The 22,363-nt window shown below is 46.2% G+C and overlaps 1 protein-coding gene across 1 annotated transcript in view; it reads right to left on the bottom strand.

The window, feature by feature from the left end:
• Positions 1 to 22,363, bottom strand: part of LOC120817178 (thyrotropin-releasing hormone-degrading ectoenzyme) — a 66,204-nt gene that overhangs the window by 37,570 nt on the left and 6,271 nt on the right. Inside the window, exons 3-4 of the mRNA XM_040173068.2 lie at positions 20,155 to 20,431; positions 10,375 to 10,501 (exon numbers count right to left, since the gene is read on the bottom strand). Of these exons, the coding sequence (XP_040029002.2) occupies positions 10,375 to 10,501; positions 20,155 to 20,431 (404 nt within the window). The remainder of the gene's footprint in view (positions 1 to 10,374; positions 10,502 to 20,154; positions 20,432 to 22,363) is intronic.

The raw sequence follows: 22,363 nt of genomic DNA, 5'->3' as shown, positions 1-22,363 counted from the left end.
CGTTAGCTTCACTGGAGCACATTTCATAGTCCACACTGGGACTCTCATTAGGGGAAGAGCTCAAGGCCGCTAGCTTTAGTTGGATGTGGGGAGGAAACCCTCCTCGGGTTACCAGGGAAGCCTGTTAGGAGCATGAAGGAGTAATGGTGGCAATGAAAACTTTCAGTTGCAATAATTCCTTGTTATGGTATTGGACATATTATCCATATGGCATTATGTTTCCTACAAAGGTAGTTTGTTGAAGCAGATTTTTAGAGGCACACCTGACGGTGGCTGTTGTTTCGTGCTGTCGAGGGAACGACGCTCCTCATACTTAAACGAAGAAGTCTCACCCTTAATGTGTCCGTAAATGACCGAGAAAAGAAAGAAACACATTCCAGTGTAATTCACTGCTGCTCGGAGCAATGCGAGTCTCTCTCTGTCTCCCTCCCTCTCTTCCTGCCTCCTCTTGGCCGTCTGCCGCTGCAATCAAGTAGTCTTTATGCAAATGAATGCACAGTGGCATCACCAATATGCAAATGAGCATCATTTTTCCAGTTGTTACAACTTCCAACACTTCGTCTTTTGAGGATAATAACCGCAGATAACTCGTGTTACTACCAGAAAAAAAACTCCAGTTGCGAAAAGTGAAGCCGTTAAAGCTGCATTCTCTGTAGTGACCAGCAGGGGGCGACTCCTCTGCTCCCATAGACGTCTATGAGGAAATGACTCTACTTCTCTGTAGTGACCAGCAGAGGGCGACTCCTCTGCTCCCATAGACGTCTATGAGGAAATGACTCTACTTCTCTGCAGTGACCAGCAGGGGGCGACTCCTCTGCTCCCATAGACGTCTATGAGGAAATGACTCTACTTCTCTGTAGTGACCAGCAGGGGGCGACTCCTCTGCTCCCATAGACGTCTATGAGGAAATGACTCTACTTCTCTGTAGTGACCAGCAGGGGGCGACTCCTCTGCTCCCATAGACGTCTATGAGGAAATGACTCTACTTCTCTGTAGTGACCAGCAGGGGGCGACTCCTCTGCTCCCATAGACGTCTATGAGGAAATGACTCTACTTCTCTGTAGTGACCAGCAGGGGGCGACTCCTCTGCTCCCATAGACGTCTATGAGGAAATGACTCTACTTCTCTGTAGTGACCAGCAGGGGGCGACTCCTCTGCTCCCATAGACGTCTATGAGGAAATGACTCTACTTCTCTGTAGTGACCAGCAGGGGGCGACTCCTCTGCTCCCATAGACGTCTATGAGGAAATGACTCTACTTCTCTGTAGTGACCAGCAGGGGGCGACTCCTCTGCTCCCATAGACGTCTATGAGGAAATGACTCTACTTCTCTGTAGTGACCAGCAGGGGGCGACTCCTCTGCTCCCATAGACGTCTATGAGGAAATGACTCTCTTGATTTATTCCCTCAGTAAACACTGTAAACATCAGTTTATGGTCTCAGTCTCTAGTTTCAAGTCTTCTTCAATACAACATGATGTTCATCTAGAGAATGATGGTCCATTTAGAGTCAAACAGACCATAAAGCAGCTTTAGGGCGGGGCTTACTGTGATTGACAGATATCTCCCATAGACGTTACGTGCCGTCTCTAGGTCCTGCTTTGTCCACATATGGTCACTTCCTGTTTACTGGTTGTGAAAGAACAAGACGGCGACAGCGCAGCATTAACAGAATGTGATCTTACCTCAGTAACGATTCTTTATACTTCTCTCACGGGTTTCTCCTTCAGTGGTTTTACTGAGGAACCAAAGTTCTGCTACACACACACACACACACACACACACACACACACACACACACACACACACACACACACACACACACACACACACACACACACACACACACACACACACACACAGTGACTCCTCCCTCTCTGCCTCTCCAGTCAAGATCCACTTGTCCACCAATTATCTTCAGCCCGTTCAGATAAGAGCTGCTTCATATTCAACAGGCACGAGGAGAGAGAACAGAGGAGAGTCTCTGAATGTTAAAAACGCTACCAGCAACACCGGGGGCACCCACCTCCAGCACACAAGTAAAACCTGCTGCTGGAGTCTGAGATGTTCATTACACCCCAAAATACAGAATAGACTGGATAGTGAAGGTTCAGCTGAGCCTAAAGTGAGAAGAGTTTGGCGGGGTTAGTAATTTCATTTCCTCGGTGTGGGATCAGGTTCTGCATCCCAAGAAGACAACCTTCTGAAGGGGGAGAGCTACTCATACATTCAACTCTTACCCCCCTAAAAAGACAGAATGAAGCCTATGTATATGTTGATTTCACACTGTACATTCACTTATATTCACTCTGCACTGTATCTGCTCTCTTGCACTTCTGGTTAGATGCTGAACTGCGTTGTCTCAGTATCTGTACAACCCGATGTAATCTAACAGGGACAGGAAGTGATGGCACTGAATCATCAGCGGGCTCAGTAAAAGGACTCTGTGTTCCTTGGATCATCGCCGGTGGACGTCAGACAATTAATCGCTCTCACGCAGCTCCCGACCGACCCGGGGTCAGTCTTCGGGGGGTTGGGTTGACGCGCCGTAAACTCGGATCGGACGAATGACGTGATGTGAGAACCAAGTGGAGAGGAGGAGGAAGAGGAACGCGGCAGCTGTTATGACGTATTAACGTTCACATTACAGAAGAAATGAGGTCAGATTAAACAAAAGCGCTTTAAGGGGTCGAAGAAGGACGTCTGAGATACTCTATAATGTCCACACAAAGACAAAAGGTTGCTGGCAGATGTTAAAGAGAAACGTTTTCAGCACCGGACAGCTCCCCAAGACATGATGACATGCAACTATTTATCCTTATTTTATAATAATAACGCCATGATTGTGAAGGCCAACTAGATAACACGCAGAACTTGCGTGTTATCTAGTTGGCCTTCACAATCATGAATGCCAATCATTGACTCACTGGTCTAAAACAGCTTTTAAATGATTGGTGAAAGCATCAAGGTTATTATGGTTACATGAAAAACGGTAAAAGACTGTAAAGAAGCTTTTACATATGAGGACTTGATTTCTATTAGACTTCCTATCAGCCAATAAATATGTGATGTTCAGGCCAACGGGACAGCATGTCATTTAGAACGAGACAGACAGAAAGACAGAGAGACAGAGACAGACAGGCGGCGGGCGGACAAAATGCTCTGATGATTTATGCTTCCATATATTCTAACTAAGTCAATGCAAACATCCTTTGTAGTAATAAATTATCCACTTCAAACAAAAACACTGCAGGGAGACAGAAAGAGCTCACACACACACACACACACACACGCACACACACACACACACACACACACACACACACACACACACACACACACGCATACACACACACACAGTTAATATAGTAATTAAAATGAAGGCATAACATGTCTCTTGTTACTTTTATTTGAACCCTTTCACTTCCGCTCTGACTTACTTATATTTCTCTGAATACGAAGAAACACTTTTGATCACATGACACATTTCATGAATTTCTAATCCTGAAACAATATCAGGATGCTGTTAAAGGTCTTATTCTCTAATCACATAAAAGACTTCTGAACCAGTTGAATTGCCTGAATATTAAATATCTAAAGCTGAACTAGAGTGAAGCAATTACTTCACCGCCGTCCAATTATACAATTAATTGTGATTCAATTCACCTGTAAAATGGTGGATAACTTTATCTTGTAAAAATAAAGGCCTCTTACTTTCTAATCCAAGAAGTAGCCCCCAGTGTTTAACAAGAACTAAAGAAAGATGTCATCACTTAGGAGATTAACTGTGATTTAATCCTCTTATTACACTAATCCTGCTCGGTCCCGCAGCCTGGGGGCTCATTAAGGGCTCGTTAGGAGGATGACGGCCCTCCGCTGAGGGACTGTCCACTGGGGAGGGAGTCGCTGCGGGCTGGACCACTTCTGTCTCCACAGCGTGGACCCGGAGGGGGGGGGGCAGGTCCACGCCGGAGTTCTTTTCGTTCTTACCGTCATTAATAGGGAAGAACTTTCTAGGAGCTTCAGCACTGGACAGCTCCTCTGAGATGTAACAGTGCTGAAGCTCCTTGGCAGAGATGAACATTTTGGGACCTTTAAAGTGAAGCTCTAAACCTTCTCTGAAATAATCTTTTCATATAACTTGAAGAATGTAAAATGCTGAAACACAACAGACGTGTTTGAGAGCCTGACTCCTCCCACTGACCATCATGCATCTGGCTGCGAGTGGTAGAGGTAATTATGGGAACATTTTCATGCTTTATAATGTCAAATGATTAATTATTAAAACATAATCTGGAGAAAAGGTGCCCGATACGCAGTTTACCTCCGAGTCTGTCCAAAATGTCAGCACCTCATTTCAGCCTGTGCAACGCTGCTAATTAGCATAATGCATTCCTGAGTTATGGTCAGAGAGCTCTGTGAGGTCACAGTGACCTTCGACCTCCACATTCTAATAATTTGTGCCAGATGCAGCTGAATTAGACTTGTGTGCTCAGTGCTAACGTATTGTAGGAACGCGTTGTCCTGAGATAGCGATGATGTCACAGTGACCTGGAACACCAACGAGGTCACGCTCAAGTCCAAGTGGACTTAGTGACACATTGCGGGAGATTCCCAGCAGCCGTTCCTGATTTATTATGTCCACAAATTGGACAAATGTCCCTTCGGTATTACAGTATCCCCCCAAAAAAGCCTTTTGGATAAAGTGGAAACTCACCGTCATCAAACTCTGATTCCTTAAATAAAAACATCCTTCATGTGGACTTCTCTGATCTCATTGTTACGTTGTGTATTACACACTTTAGAAGACGACCAAACACACCGTCACAATAAGTGTTTAATACAAACATTCCTTATTTCTACTGCATCTGACTTAAAAATGCTGAACCCTTCAAAGAAGGAGGGAGAGCGGACGGATGCAGCGATGGAGAGTAGTAACCATGGCAACAGATGTTGGGTCAGTGAGGCAGTGAGAGGCCAGCGAACTCTACCCCCATGGAGAGAGTGTGTAGGTGTGTGTGTGTGTAGGTGTGCAACCTTTGTTTGTTCTGATGAGAGATTTTGTCAACAAGCTGGCAACCAAACAAGCATCAGCACAACACACACACACACACACACACACATACGAAAACACACATATACACACCTCTGAATAGAGGTTTACTTTGGTTGTCACGGTAACCGATTTAGCTCCGCAAACAACACCACTGGATACGACTGTCCACTGAGTACAAGTCCCGCCCACTTATTCCCGCCCAATCAGGAGGGAGAATTTCAAGATGTTCCACTCACAAACACTTTGGTCATGATGTCATATTCATGTTGTTGAGATGATGTTTTCAGGAAATTAAAAGTATTGGTTGTCTGTTAAAAAGAATAACACCAATCTGGAATGTTGACTTTTATTTTGGATGCCAAATTTGATATTTTACGAGTTGTCTTGTTATTTCAAATATTTGCCCTCAAGGGGTTATTTTTTCCATTTTAGGATATTTCCATGAGCCGGTTTGACCCCTTAAAGGATGTTTGTTTAGCTTCGTAAGCTTGATACGTCTGCCAAAGTGCTTTAAAAAGTTCAGTTTTAAACCCTGAAGGAGCCTCATTACTGCTGAGACAGAAGGATGCTCTCAGACCAGCGATCAATACTCCAATCGATCAGTGTCTCCTGAGGTGAACCCGACCACTAAGCCTCCATCCTTCCTCTCTCCTGAGCCGTGATCGGCTCCTCTCCTTCTCTCATTTCTATGTCTTATTTTTATTTTATCAGATTAGACACCAATCCTTGTCTGCGTGTGTGTGTGTGTGTGTGTGTGTGTGTGTGTGTGTGCGTGTGTGTGTGTGTGTGTGTGTGTGTGTGTGTGCGTTACATAATCAGCTCTCTTCTCATCTTAGAAAAATGACTAAAATAGTTGCTGCCGCTTCACACTCCGTCTCATCTGTGTTTTTAAAAGCACCAATTAGAGTCATTTAATCAGTGTGCTGGTGGACTGCTGGGGGGCCGGGGGGGGGGGTTATAAAATCATCCCTGGATTCTGAATCTGAATTCTCTTCTCATTTTTAATTCCATAGTTTCCTTTCACTTTATTGTCATTGTAAATGTTTTCTATGGCTGAACCATTGACTTACATTGAAATATTCTATCTAGACCTTTAATGTCTGACCATATATACGCTATATACATGTAATATACATATATATGTATAGTCAGAGAGAGAGAGATATTGCTGTAGATACAGATACTTTAAAAGTCCATTAGTAGTAATTTGGGCGGCATGGAATCTCTGTCTTAAGGGACATAAGAAATATTTTGTCTTCACAGAAATGTGTCCCTTTCAGAGCAAAAGGTCCAGGACCAAAGAGCTGTGAGTCACATCAACTGCTCTCTGTGCGTGACTCCTCCAGACAGAATGATTAAATGTCTCTAATTGGGGCTTTTAAGCATGACAGCGTGTGTGTGTGTGTGTGTGTGTGTGTGTGTGTTGTAATTAGCTCGTCTCTCAGTTTGAACATGTTAACACAACGTCCAGTGTGCTGACGACTGGTGGCTTTTCTCTGGGATGAAGAAGAGAAGTGCAGCCATGGTTACGATCAATCAACCCAATCAACATTGTGGCAAACCGAAGGACAAACTCCAAAGTCTCAGCAGAGATGCTAAGACCCCCCCCCCCCCCCCCCGAGCCTTTCCTTTATCGTTTGTATCATGAACCCGTTTGTATAAAGTTGGTTGTCGTGACGACAGAGGTTCACTTGGAGACGAACAGACAGAAGGAGGAAACATCTTCACTGTGAGCTACTTCCTTAAAGACTCCGAGTAACACGTGTGCTTCCGTGTGGCCCTGAAGCGACTCCCCCCATCGCGAGGCCCCCGGGGGGTCTGCAGGAAGCAATCGGAGGGACGTTAACCCTCAACCGGAAGAGGGAGGAGACAACCCTTTAAACTCCTCGGTGGCCCTTGGTTGGTTTGGACGGTCAGACAAAGTGTCCCAAAGAGACTTGTGTCCCAAAGCCCATTGCATGATGGGAAAATGATCAGAATGTTAAGTATCATCTGGATGAGCATTCATCTCTGCCACTTCCTCTCTGCTTCATTAGTAAAAGAGTAGCAGCTAACAAAGCTACGCTAATTCTGTGATTGACACATTTCATTGCCTGTAAACTCCTTCACAATAAAAGCCCATCGGTTATTCTGTTATTTGAGGAGAATGTAGAAAGAAAATACATATATATGTATATATATATATATACACATATATATCTACTGATATTTCTTCTCTAAATTCCTTCAAACAACTGTGGATGAAGCGACTGGATGAGCAGCAGGCAGACGGCCGACGGGCCTGCAGCTCCTGAGGTGTGTGTGTGTCCGTGTGTCTCTTTGTGTGTGAGTTTAGTCCATCTGTTGTTGTGCGTCGGCCCGAGGCGACGGCATGAGAGAAGAACTGCAGACAAATAGGAGAAAGAAGGAAGAGAGACGGGAGGAAGAGATGAAAAGGTGCTCAAAGCAGAGGAACGAGGTGTGTGTGTCTGTGTGTGCGTGCATGTGTGTGTGTGTGTTGGACCCCAGGCGGTGCAGCCTCTGTGGATCCCAGATGGAGCCAGAACTCAACAGAACGCATTAGTCCACTTGGCGTGTTCACACACACACACACTCACACGCACCCTCACACGCACACTCACACTCACACTCACACACACACACACACACACACACACACACACACACACACACACACACACACACACACACACTTTGTTGCAGCTGTAGTTTTATGGAGGTTCGACTCTGCTTCAGCCGCCAGAAACACTGGCGGAGGAAAGAGAAAGAAATAAAAGAAAAGAGACGCTTGACCTGGGACGAGCTTCAGTGTCTGAGGCGAAAGGAGGTGAAGGAGATGAAGCAGGTGAAAGAGGTGAAGGCAATGAGGGAGGTGAAAGAGGTGAAGCAGGTGAAGGAGATGAGGGAGGTGAAGGAGATGAAGGAAGGAGGTGGAGGAGATGAAGGAGATGAAGCAGGTGAAAGAGGTGAAGGAGATGAAGGAGGTGGAGGAGATGAGGGAGGTGAAGGAGATGAAGGAGGGGAAAGAGGTGAAGGTGATGAAGGAAGGAGGTGGAGGAGATGAAGGAGATGAGGGAGGTGAAGGTGATGAGGGAGGTGAAGGAGATGAGGGCGGTGAAGGTGATGAAAGAGGTGAGGGAGGTGAAGGAGATGAGGGCGGTGAAGGAGATGAGGGAGGTCAAGGTGATGAAAGAGGTGGAGGAGGTGAAGGAGTTGGAGGTGAAGAAGGAGGTGAAGGAGATGAAGGAGATGAAGGTGAAGAAGGAGGTGAAGGAGATGAAGGTGATGAAGGTGATGAAGGAGGTGAGGGAGGTGATGAAGGTGATGAAGGAGGTGAAGGAGGTGAAGGAGGTGAAGGTGATGACCTTTATTGTCTTAGTTCCTCCTGGTTTAAGATGGAGTGAAGCTGAGTGTTGGATGAGGTCTTAATGCTCGAGCTACTTGATGCTGGAGGCCGAGACGTTTGGACTGAAGACGGTGACAGACGGACGGGCGTCTTCGTCTCCAACGGGACAGGAAACGCAATTACACTTTATTGTTGTGATCATCCGTCTACGGGCGGCGCTCGCTCTGTCGCTTTAAATCTGCTTCTCAGCTCATGATTTCTCCTTCGCCTCTCGGGAGCTCGATGCCCTGCCCGACAACAGATGGAGCCCTGAAGCTCTGGGACCACACACACACACACACACACACACACACACACACACACAGAGACAGACACACACACACACACACGGGCAGGGAGATGGCTGGCAGCAGTGGGTTGAGAGGAAAGCTGTGGTAAAGATGTCAACATCAGTATGAATGCACACACTCACACACACACACACACACACACACACACACACACTCACACACACACACACACACACACACACACACACACACACGCGGTTGTGTGGATACATGTGGATTTACGATGGAAGAATGAATTGCGGCACCGCTCACACGCAGAGGGACGAGAGATGAGGACTAGATTCAAACAGGAAGTGAAATGAGGGAAGCGTCTCTGGACTCGGAGCCAATCGGAGGTGAAGAAGCGTCGAGCCGCGGGGCGCCGTGGGGACTCAGGGAGGAGGCGCTTTGTGTTTTCATTTTGTAGCCGTTGGAAGCCAAACAGTGTCGCTGTGTTCTGGACCTCTTGGCTGTTTCTGAAGCAGGGGGGGGGGGGACGGGGGTCTTTAACAGGCCGGACGCCGAGGCCCCCGAGCTCCTTCCTGCCTGCTGTGTTGTACTGAATCCCGTTGGTGTGGAGCCTCATCCGTCTTCGCGGTTACTTCTTACCGGATACTCGGCTGGCTCCGCCCTCGCCGTGGACGGGCGTGACCCCATCGGGTGGAGGGGTCGCACCGATCGGGCGGTGAAGCTACTGTGAGGATGGAAAGTTCTGTATAAATCGCTGCTACTTCGTCGTCGTCGGCGTCGTCATCGCAGGGGTTGGTTGCTTAGCAACGGCAGGCCGAGCTCATAATATAGCACACGCATATATATAATAATCCTGAACACAAACAGGAGGCTTTGACTGGAAGTGGATCTCTAACGTGACGACTGAATGTGGACAGGAAGTGTTGGAGGTGAGCGATCCGGCGATCATCTGCCCGTTAGAGAAAAGGAAGCGCAGCACAAATTGATTCTGGCAGGACGGACGAGTAGGACACAAAGCGTTACGAGGACAAGAAGACGGAGGAGGACAGGGAGGTGAAGGGTGATGGAGACAGGAAACACTAAAAGCTAATCAGCGCACCTCTGACTCAACGCTTCGACTCCTTTCAGCGCTTCTTCAACCGCCGGGTCCAAACCGATGCTTTAGAGGCCGAGAGCCACAAGGAACCCATCAGACTTTTCATGGTTCAACTCCTGTTAGTTTGCAACTGCTCCTTCCCTTCTCATCGTCTCTGTACTGTGGTATTAATATCAGTAATAGAAAATAGAATAGAAAAGTCTCAGAAAACCTCCCCAGGTCCATGTAGGTCCCATGAGTATTATCACCTCCACTAACACTTCAACTCCTTTCAGGGCCTCCAGTGACTCTCAGGTCCATTTTACAGTTATTTCCACTTCAGCGCCTCAGTTTCGAGTCCCACTTTGACTCCTTTCAGCACTTTCAGAGCGCCAAGATCGGCCGTTCCGGCCCGCCGACCCGTTTTGAAAGCTTCATAGTGGCGCGCTGGAGGAAGTGAGGGTGCGTGATGGGTAATCAGGGGGACTAATAATGAATAAGCTTGAACCCTCAAAAAGCACCGGTGTCATGAGCCTGAACACAAATAACCACCTGAGAGCGTACAGCCCCCCCCCCCCCCGCTAATTAGCGTGAGCCTACCTAGCTTGGGCAGTGAGTACTGGACCTTGAAGTAGTCCTGGTAGAAGCCCAGCAGCCTCTTGGTGATGTGGAGGGCGTAGTCGCCCGCTCCGCTGGCGATGGCGTCCGGCCGGGCGTAGAGACGGATCTGGGGGACAGAAACGAGGCGTTGGAGACGGACGAGGTCGTGCGAGTACAATATGTTTGATGTCATTGAATCACATGGGAATAACCATGAGCCAAACGGTGAGCGGGTACGGAAGAGGGAAAGGAAATAACAAATACATAAATCATCAGTAAGCCAATAAACTGCACGATGCCATCGGTGTTCATTTCTCAGGTTTACAGAACATTACTTTGTCAAATATTTAAATTGGATTAATTATTCATTTGTAGTTGGTTTTGTTTGTCGTTTTGCTAATCCTTTGATTCAGAAATGGTGTTCAGCCAAAAACGATTGTTCCATTGTGTTTATTTATCATTCTGTTTAATCCCCTCATAAATAATACTTTCACTGCGGCTCCGTTCATCCAAACTACGGCGTTTTTACTTTTACTTTACATTTATTTTGTTGAATCATCACAAACGAGTGACTCATGTGGTTTTCATAGTTTTTTTTAATCATGTTTTTTTAATTGAAAACGGACATTAGAATTCTTAGTTTCACCAGTGAATGAACCCTTAAGGTGTCTGTCTGTATATGTGTATATATATATATGATATGATAAGAAAATACATGATATGAAAAGCACCATGAACCCGTCGTAGAAGCTCTTTATTCAGAGAACCGACCGAGCGTTTCACTTTGGTGAAGCTCAATGAAGAAGAAGTGAAACGTTCTGCTTCAGTGACTCCAAACTGCTTCAGAGTTTCTCTCAGACGCACATCTGCTCCGTCTTCAGAACAACCAGCTGCTGCTCGGCAAGAAGCTATTTGGTAAGAAATAAAGAAGTGCTGCTGCTAAATACATGTAGGTAAAGATATCTGTGTGTGTGTGTGTGTGTGTGTGTGTGTGTGTGTGTGTGTGTGTGTGGGCGACGGCTCGGGTCCACGTCCCGTCGGCTTCTGCGTGGACCTTCACCTTGGGGGTCCAGCAGGTTCTCGTATCGTCAGATGTCCGAAAAGCTCTCAACTGCAGCGTCGATCTCGCCGCCGTTAGCATTTAGCTCGTAGCTCTGAGCACTTCCTGAACGCGCGGCGGCGGCGGGTTGGTCCCGGCGATCAATCAACGGGAATTCTCCAAAGCAGATGTCTGCTCAGCACGCTTCCTGCACGGGCGATCGCTGTTATCGAGTCAGAAAATGTTCCACAGTGCAGCAGGAAACATCACAACCCTCCTCCTCCACCCGCGGCTCCACTGATTTTCAATAAATTAACATTTTAAAGCTCATCTCTGTTCCCCACATTCTCCTCCTTCCACCAGAACTCAACTCGGAGGAGAATATCTGCTCGCAGAGTCGAGCCTTTATTCAAATGCTTTCCGGACGGAGAATCGTCTCCTGAGGATTCCTGAAGCACCTCCAGCCATGTTCTCCCAGGTGAGGAGAAACCATTCCTCGGGGGGGGGTCTGTCTTCAAAGCATCGTCACATATACATTCAATTTGTCTCCCGTGGAGGAAACGCGCTGATTAAACCGAGACGGCTCAGTGGGTCGGAGTCTGGAGAGACGGGGCCCCCGGGGTCAAACCCCCCCGCCGAGGGTCCCGAGCTCCTTATATTCGCTAAAATATCAACATTCGCCATTTCATTTTGAGCCACAGCAAACATTTCAAAGTCCTCTTTCTGTGAATGCATTTCTGTTTCAAACGTAAACACCAATAAATAGACAAGACAAGAAATCACTGCCCAACACAAAAGGACAAATGATCATCAAGTTAGGAGGGTTAATCCTCTGGGGAACACGACAGACTTCTCGTCAATCCCTACAGCTGGCGTGGTAATTAAATACCATTAAATACCAAGTTAATCAGCAAAGTGTCTTTGTAACAGAAAATAATGTCGGCTCACAGTTCAGTGGATCCTGATTTATTTATTAAAATTAAAGACTTCCTTCAACACGATTCACTGTGAACTCTTTGAGGAGGTGAATGTGTAATTCCCCTCTACGACGCAGCAGCAGAGCATCACAGCGCGCTGGAATCAAACGCACACAACTTTACAACAGAAAGGCCCGTCTACTATTAATTAGCAGTGAAGGGAAATAAATCCCGAGAGCCCAACTGGACATTCAATGAGCCCAGAGACTGTCCACACCACGTCACTGCTGTCACACAGCAACAAACCCTCCGCAGGGTGTCTCCTGCATTAACCACACACACTCTGTGCTCATGTCCTACCATCACTAAACTATTGATTAAACAGGACGTTTAAACTAATAAACATTCGGGGGATGAAACAAGATCGTGTGTGTCATTAAATTGCATTAAGTTAAAGCTTCACGTGTTAAAGCTGCATTCTGTGTAGTGACCAGCAGGGGGCGACTCCTCTGCTCCCATAGACGTCTATGAGGAAATGACTCTACTTCTCTGTAGTGACCAGCAGGGGGCGACTCCTCTGCTCCCATAGACGTCTATGAGGAAATGACTCTACTTCTCTGTAGTGACCAGCAGGGGGCGACTCCTCTGCTCCCATAGACGTCTATGAGGAAATGACTCTACTTCTCTGTAGTGACCAGCAGGGGGCGACTCCTCTGCTCCCATAGACGTCTATGAGAAAATGACTTCTCTCTTGATTTATTCCTTTAGAAAACATTGTAAACATGAGTTCATGGTCTCCAGTCTAATCTCTAGTTTCAAGTCTTCTTCAGTACAGCGTGATGTTCATTTTGTAGATTATGGTCCATTCTAGAGTCAAATGGACGATAAAGCTGTAAGTGTATGATGGAGGCTTCCTGATGGTATACCTCTCAGTGAGGAGAGAGTGCAGTACCCAGTGTCCAAGGACAGGACGAGATAAGACCACTTCAATATAAAGTGTAATTCATCCACTCGCTCCCTTACTCTCCAGGCGCTATAAAACACTCATTTATCTGACTTTACGTCCAGTCCAATAGAAATGGATGCCTCGCCCTCTATGGTAAACCAAGTCTACCTACGGGTACAAATAAAAGCAACCTAACATATGATAAAAGAAGACCGTGTGCTTTATTTAACAGAAATGAACCCCACAATGTTTCACTTAAATACATATTTAGTGAAAAGACAGCATGTGAGTGGAGAGTGACGTGCGTCGCTCTTTCCTAACATACCAGACCGGGATGATTCCACGCTGCGAGTCTCTAGACGTCCCGCAGCAGCAGACATTCTCCACAGCTTGGTCCCTTCAAAATAAAAGTCTGAGCAAAGACGCCACTCGTTTGAATGACAGCAGCAAGAAGCAGAATCGACTTGGTCATTCCGGTCAGATGTCGGTGAAAAAACTAAATGTTACAGATTGCTATTCTCTTCTTCCTCCTTTTCTCCATCAGTGCAAAAATCTTCTCATTTCATCTGCCCCCTTCCCCTCGCAACCTCGTTATCTCTCCGCTCAGCCATGGAGACGCTCGCTGCCGCGCGTCGCTCTGTCCGTCGCCCTTGCATGATGGATGGGAGTGATGGACGCTCGGTTGCCGCGGTAATTTGATGGATGGTTTAACAACCGATAAGAGCGCCTCGGGGTTGAGTGGGGGCGCGAGGCTATGCGGTAACGCACGTCAAACTTTGAGGTCGATTCCCTCTGACACAATCGTCCAATCGGGTCGTCCCGCTCGGAGATGGGCCGGCCGAGAGGGTCGCAGTCCTCTCCGTCAAGGTCAACGAGAACGACAGAGAGGCACCTCGTCGTTTTTACCAGTTTTTATGTTTAAAGCGATTTCTTCTCAATAAAACAGCAGTTTATGTAAAAGATGTTTGATATCTTCGGTCCAACAGTCCATTTATCATCGTATCCCTGAGCGAACGTGCTGAGTAAGAATCGGTTTTCTCAGCGAGTTCACATTGTTCAAATTTAGGATTTTGTGAAAACAAATAATCAAGTAAGCAGGAATATTAAAATGTGTTCACGACCACAGAAGCTCTGTCCAGGTAAACGCACAATCTGTGTTACAATCAACAGGAGGGGAGCTAATGACGTTAGCAGCACCGCTAACGGCAAACCAACAGATGCACCGCGTTCCACTGTGATGCGTTCAGGCTGTGCTCACACGGGTAAATTATACTTATGTTATTATGATGTGTTCACATGTAATACTGTAATTTTCAGGGTTTGGTGAGAAATTTAAATGAATACAGTTGTTTCATGTTAAAAAAAGATGTGTTATGAGAGGGAATCATGTGGGAGAGGAAAACAATGTTTTCTCCTTGAATTCAAGGAAACATCCGCTGAAAAGCTGATTAATATTTTAGGGTAAAGTATTCCTTTAAATGTTAAAATAGAGGCTGACTCATAAAAGAAATTCATGGTAAAGTTTTAAAATCCAAAAGTATATCATCACTTTGGGAGATTAATGTGACCTTTTCTTTCATTATGTGTTGGTAATGTGACATTTAATGTAGTTATGGAAGGGAAAGATACTTTTATACCTCCTCAAAGTGGAAGGAAAGCAAATAATGTCATGACGTGACATTCAAAAAATGTGAAACGAGCGTCGTCAGCCACTTTAAAAAATAATCTTATTTTATGATAACAGTTTTCAATAAAACACCTTTCAAACTATTGTACGATTTTGAATTTGTTTGCCAGGTGAGGAGATTAACTGAAATATAAAAAGAGGTAATCAAATAATTGACCCATCCACTCCCACCATCCTATGTGGGGGTTTTGTTGAATGGCTATACCAACATTAAAATAAAGAGCACTGTTCTTCTACTTCTACGGCAGCCAATTAGCTGGTGGGTAAACAACAACAACAACAGTCTCCACTTTGAGACGGCAACAGCTGTTAGAATTACAAGAGATGAAGGAATAACCAGCTAAATGGGAGAAAGACGAGGTTTAGTGGATCCAGGAGCGTCTCGGCAGGTCGTCCCATGTGTGTTAGTTTGTTTAGTCTCTCAGACTTTAATCCTCCCCAAAGGAAAAGCAGCTCATTAAGGGACCAAAGATTCTCACCGAGAGGACTTTCACCGGCGAGAACAAGAGAAAGACAATGAACCGGTCTTCATTGAGGCAAAGGAAAGAGCGAGGAGGCTTTGAAAGAAGGGGAAAAGTGGGAGAATTAGGGTTGAGGAACAAACCCGCGGGATTCCTCGAGTAAAGTCAGCGTGTGCACAGATCATCTGGAAGAAGGAGGAGTTCTTGTTTCATGTTAAAATGTACAGCTATTTAAAGATTGAAAACCGTCATTTATCACATCTCTATTCTAAATGACCAAAATGGTAAAGACCTCCCCTACAACAGGAGTGGTAAGGAGTGGTGACCCCTGAAACTATGGTCCTATACGCCTGAAACGATGGTCTTATACCCCTGAAACGATGGTCCTATACCTCTGAAACGATGGTCCTATACCTCTGAAACGATGGTCTTATACCTCTGAAACGATGGTCCTATACCCCTGAAACGATGGACCTATACCTCTGAAACGATGGGCCTATACCTCTGAAACGATGGTCCTATACCCCTGAAACGATGGGCCTATACCTCTGAAACAATGGTCCTATACCTCTGAAACGATGGGCCTATACCCCTGAAACGATGGACCTATACCCCTGAAACGATGGGCCTATACCCCTGAAACGATGGTCCTATACCCCTGAAACGATGGACCTATGCCTCTGAAACGATGGGCCTATACTCCTGAAACGATGGTCCCATACGCCTGAAACGATGGTCCTATACCCCTCAAACGATGGTCCTATACCTCTGAAACGACGGTTCTATACGCTTGAAACGATGGGCCTTGACTTCTGAAACGATGGTCCTATACCCCTGAAACGATGGTCCTATACCCCTGAAACGATGGACCTATGCCTCTGAAACGATGGGCCTATACTCCTGAAACGATGGTCCCATACGCCTGAAACGATGGTCCTATACCCCTCAAACGATGGTCCTATACCTCTGAAACGACGGTTCTATACGCTTGAAACGATGGGCCTTGACTTCTGAAACGATGGTCCTATACCCCTGAAACGGTGAACGATGGTCCTATACCCCTGAAACGATGGGCCTATACCCCTCAAACGATGGTCCTATACCCCTGAATCGATGGGCCTATACCCCTGAAACGATGGTCCTATACCCCTGAATCGATGGGCCTATACCCCTGAAACGATGGTCCTATACCCCTGAAACGATGCTCCTATACCTCTGAAACGATGCTCCTATACGCCTGAAACGATGGTCCTATACCCCTGAATCGATGGGCCTATACCCCTGAAACGATGGTCCTATAACCCTGAAACGATGCTCCTATACCTCTGAAACGATGCTCCTATACGCCTGAAACGATGGTCCTATACCTCTGAAACGATGGTTGTATACCCCTGAAACGATGGACCTATACCTCTGAAACGATGGTCCTGTACCTCTGAAACGATGGTCCTATACCCCTGAATCGATGGTCCTATACCTCTGAATCGATGGTTCTATACGCCTGAAACGATGGGCCTTGACTTCTGAAACGATGGTCCCATACCCCCCACAGATTCATCCGTGTTTACTGATATGTTACGCAAACAATTTGTGTTAGTCGGCGTGTTAACTACCTCATTGTGTGAATAGAAAATTGCCATAAAAACTTCAAAGTTCAAAGCGCTTTTGGGTGCAGAGCAGATTTGTATAAATGTAATATCAAACATGCAGCAGCAATCACAGCTGCATATTTATTACAACGCTTTGATATAACTGTAATGCGGTTTAACCGGCTTGAAAATGCAATATAATGTTCTACCAAATGAGTAACATTCCCTTGACATTATGTGGCATTTTTAAATGTAAATTGAATAAAAAGGGAAACAGTAAGTTTTTGCACCGCCTGAGGAAACGTTGCGTGTCACCTCGGATACGAAGACACAACTTTCACCGAGGCAGTGAGCGTCGTCTCGTGGAGACCGCGGCTCTTATTTAGTCGTCTTCGGCCTTCTGCATGACGACATCCACATGTTGAGACTCTCTCACAGCTGCTCTTAAGAGGAAGCGTGTTAGTCAGATGAAGACGTTCCCGCGGTTATGAGGAATGCGGAGGGGTGGCGTCTTTTGTTCTGCCACATACGGCGGGTTTGTTTCTCTGGGAGGAAGAGGAGGAGGAGGAGGAGGAGGAGGATTAATGTTCCTGTCAGAAGGAAGACGCTCTGCAAACAGACAGCTGCGTCTCCTCTGCCTTCGGCTCCTACGAGGATTTCAATATGAAAGCGATGCTGCAACGGCTCCTGTTTGTTAACAGGAACATGTCACCCCTCCCACCCCCCTGACCCGCCCCCCAAACCCCCCCTCCTCATAGAGTCAGATCAGGCTTCACAACTACAGGAATCTCTGATGACTGAGCGGCTCTCAGCCGTTGATTGATGGAAGAAGAGTCCCATAATCCAACACTTATCAGTGACTTCTTCTTCATGACTACTGATGGAGTCTTCTTCGCGGCTCAATCCCATCATCCCGTCATCAAATGAATATCGGCGTCTCCATCAGCCGCAGACGGGTCGCTCCTCTCAGAACTCCTCCAATGCGACGCCCCTCGTTGTTCATCGAGCTTTCCTGAGTTCGTTTGCAGATTTATTGTGACTTTTTTTCGTGATATTCGTGTGGACCGGTTGAGTAGCTTGTAAAAATGTCCACCGCGGATCCTTGAAGGGAGGAAAGTCAAGTAGAATCGGAAGCACCTGAAGAGGAACCAACGAAGAAGATCAAGCGAGAGTCTTCCTCCTCGGACCAAAGATCAAGGGCGCTGGCGGTTAAAGAGTCGATCTCCTCTCAGCAGGGAATCTTCGCTTTACTTTTATTTATCATCAGCGTGAAACAATGGAAGACGTTCAGTCTTTAAACATTTAGGAAGGCCGAAAGAAATGATTGATGTAGTCATTATAAAGCTTAAATCTCGTATGCGTGACTGATCCCCAATATCTACACACGCACACGCACGCACACGCACACACACTTACTCTCTGTCGGAGAGTGGTGATGGTTATAAATGACCCAGATATGATTCACCATTAAACAGCATTTCACCAAAATTATCTTTCAGTAACAAGGATGTGCAAGTTTGTGTGTGTGTGTGTGTGTGTGTGTGTGTGTGTGTGTGTGTGTGTGCGTGTGTGTGTGTGTGCGTGTTGGGGAGCTGTCCTTGACTTTGTGGCAGACGAGATGGATGAGTTGTAATCACGCGGTGGAGAGATGACGGAGGGGGAACAAGGTCGTGCGTGTTTTCGGGCTGCGGATCGTCGGCCGTGTGCTCGTGCATTTTTCTCTTCTGTTTGTTTGTTTAAGTGTTACGGTTGTTAAAGGTGGTTTTGACTTTAACAACCAGACTCATAACCAATGAGATGATAAATGATATAATACGGTATGTATATTCTTAGCTTCATGTATTAATGATCATCAATGATCCCATATGAGGAGAAAAGCAACGCATCATTTAATAAAATCATCATTTCTTGTGTTTTGGCGGCTTCATCAACACGCCCTCGCTGTAAAAGAACTTTCACAGAGCCCAGTTGGACACGTTGTGGTCAGACTCCCTCTTAGAACACGGACCCGCTACACGTATGTACGGATTGAGCATGTCGTCGCATCCTTAAACCTTGTAGAAAGCATAAAGATGCTCTTAATTGTTTTTAGGTTTTATTTATTATTGAACTGGTATCGAAGCAATGCAGAGATCGTTATGTGTACATACATGAGTACATACATACATAACATGCACACTATTGCTACTATTCTTTCCTCTAACTAAATCTACCTAATTAAAGTTAAGTTCATTTCTTTGTGAGTGGGGAAAAACCAAATCAGTAGCCAATCAATACTTATTTCCTCCCGTGTACCTGCACATACACGAGTACACTTTGAATAATAGCGTTTTAGATATTGGTATATTGCGATTGGTATAATTTTAAGGTAGTGTAATATTTTTGAAAATAAGCTTTGCTGACTGAACGTTAATGCCATTAATATTATTATATCCATCGTTTCACGTGTAAACATTCACCCCGTGTGGAAATCATGGCGACAGCTTTCATCTTTTTGGCTGAAGTGTCAAGAATAAAACCACAGATCCGCATCCGAACGTCACGACCCACATCTGGGACCAAAGGAAGCGACGGAACCACGACGACCTCAGCGCGGAGCAGAAGTTAATCATCTCCGTTCTCAGGACGTTATCTGGAGCTGACATCTTAATTAGCGTGTTATCCCGAGAAGCAGCATTCTGCCATCCGACTTCATCACATCACCCGAGACGTTAGAGCTGTTAATGAGGGTTCAACGTGAGCCGTGAGGAGACGCTCGCGGTCTCCAGATGGGGATCCGTGGGAGGTTGTTGTGTTTTAAGCCCGTTGTCATATTATCGTTTCATTTAGAGATTACCTGAAGATAAATGGTTATAAAGCTTAAGGCCTCGCTGGGGAAAAAGCTTTTCTACTTATTATTTGTACCAAATGCAACCCTTAACGTTGAGTTAATGATAATAATGTTAAATAGAAATCTTTCTTTCTGAATCCCCAAAACTGAACAGCTCACATCGAAATAAGTAATTCAGAGGAAAGGATTAGAAATGCTGACAATTAACGAGTTTATCGTCTCTCTAGTGATAAAGATCTGTAAGCGAGAGACAACAAGCTTCCGCCGCGGCGTCTCTAACCACGGAGGGTTTGACCTCAGCAGCGTCTCACCGTCACGCCGTCGTCGCTCTGCGTCTCCCTGTAGGTGAAGTTGCACACGGCCCAGGCCAGGTAGTAGGTGGACATGCGCGGCGTGCGGGCGAAGCGGTTGGTCAGCCAGCCGTCCTCGTCCGGCGGCGAGGAGCTCTCCACGGGCATGTTGGCCAGCGAGGTGTACTGGGCGTCGTGGCGGAGGGCGAGCGAGAACGTGGCCTTGTAGACGGGCTCGTCGAAGCAGGGGAAGGCCTTGCGGGCGTGGGTGGGACTGAACTGGGTCACCGCCAGGTAACTGGGAGGGAAGCCAAAGAACGTCAAGGTGAAGAAAAAGGCAGCATGAAATTAAAGCAGTTGAAATCATAATTATACTTCACTCCGTCCAATCAAAGGTGAGCTCTTCTGTTTTAATCAATTAACTACAACTTTGTGTTTCTGCACTAAGCAGAACAGACGTGGATAATATGTCGCCGTGGTAACATACACACACACACACAAATGCACGAAATAATAAATGTATCAGCACGCGTGAAAAATGGGGGCTTTTATTGTGAAAAATATGTAGGAATATAATTGTGTTTATTTGAAGATTAGGCGCTTCATTAGTGTAGACTTACTTTAAAAAGGTAAGTCTATCAATACAGTAGGAATGAACTACAACCAGAAAAAAACAGGGGCTTTTATTGTGAAAGATTTATTGAAAATAAAAAAACATAGAAAATGAGCTTTGTTGGTTCCCGTTTTTCAATAAAACAAGTCTTCTGCAGAAAGGAAAAATACTTGGCTTTTACTTTGAAAAATACGGTGATTCAACCCAGCTCTGAAGCAGGAAGGAGCTTTGTTAGTGGCTGTAACGAACAAGTCTACTAACACCGAAAGTTGGAAGAGTGAGCAGCAAAAGCAACAGGGACTTTTATTGTGAAACCCACTGAAGTCCTGCTCTTCTCTGGTTGAAGCTCCGAAACACCACCTTCTGGAATAAGTCCACGCGCAACACTCTGTTTCCCTCTTTGGGCCTTTGGAGGTTTCAAGAGGAGGAAATAGAAGCGTGGAATCGTCCGCAGGGTGAGCGGATTATCCTCCCGAGTCGCAGCCGACAGGTCGGCTGTCAACACGACTTTTCTACGTTTCTACTTCCTGTGGCTTTCTGTGTGGAGTGAAAAAGGAGCTTTGAGAGATAATCCAAAACAAACAGCAGAGCGGTTCCTCCTGATTTCTATAAGCCCGGCGGAATGTTTCACATCGCAGCTTTGTCTCCTCCGTCTGTCACGTGACTGAAACAGGAAGGAAATCAAAAATAATCCCTCTGGAAACTTTTCTCCAGGAGACGAGACGAAAGGAAGGAGACGGGAGGAGGCGAAGGGGAGAAAGAGGAGCGAGAAGGGGAGAAGAGAGGAGATTAAAAGGCGGAGATGAGGAGGAAGAGGAGAAGAATGTCAGAAGTCGCCCTGAAGCACAAAGTATGAAAAACCCGGAGGAGGGATGATGGGGAGAACGATGAAGAGGAGAAGAAACAGAAGGGGGAGGAAGGAGGAAATGAACAAAGTGAAGGAGGAAAATGAAGATGAGGTGGAAAGAGAGAAGATGCTGAAGGATGGAGCAGCAGCAGGAGGAGGGGAGGTTAAACAGGACAAAGAGGAAGGTGAGGAGGAAGAAGAGGAAGGTGAGGAGGAAGATGGAGGGAAACAACAAACAGTGGTTAAGCGAGGCAGACAGAAGGAGAGAGAGACTAAAAGAGAAGCCTGAGAGGAACACGATAAAGAGAATCTATTACAAGAGGGAATGAGTCTGTAACACACACACACACACACACACACACACACACACACGCCTGAATCAAACCAGATATTAACAACCACACAAACACAAGGCAACATCAGACCGGGTGACAAAAGCCGCTGCTAAGCTAAGCTAACGCTCATCAGATCAATCTGACAAGACAACCACGACATGTCAACAAACACACACACCCACGCACGCACGCACACAGGCAGGCCGACAGACACACACACGCACACAGAGAAGAAGCGCACACGGAAACACACCTCATTTAGATTCAGAGATTTTACTGAGGCGGAAAGCGCCGAGTCAGGAGCTTTTCAGTGTGAAGTGAAGTTGTATATCAAACGCACAGCAACACACACACACACACACACACGCACACGCACACTACCAGACACGCACACTTTGCTGCAGCTATAGTTTCACACCGAGCCGGCGAAGAGGC

This window comes from Gasterosteus aculeatus, chromosome 4 (genome assembly GCF_964276395.1).
Source record: "Gasterosteus aculeatus chromosome 4, fGasAcu3.hap1.1, whole genome shotgun sequence".
NCBI classification, from domain to species: Eukaryota; Metazoa; Chordata; class Actinopteri; order Perciformes; family Gasterosteidae; genus Gasterosteus; species Gasterosteus aculeatus.
Note: the sequence above shows the minus strand (reverse complement) of the source record. Positions and strands in the feature narration are given on the sequence as shown.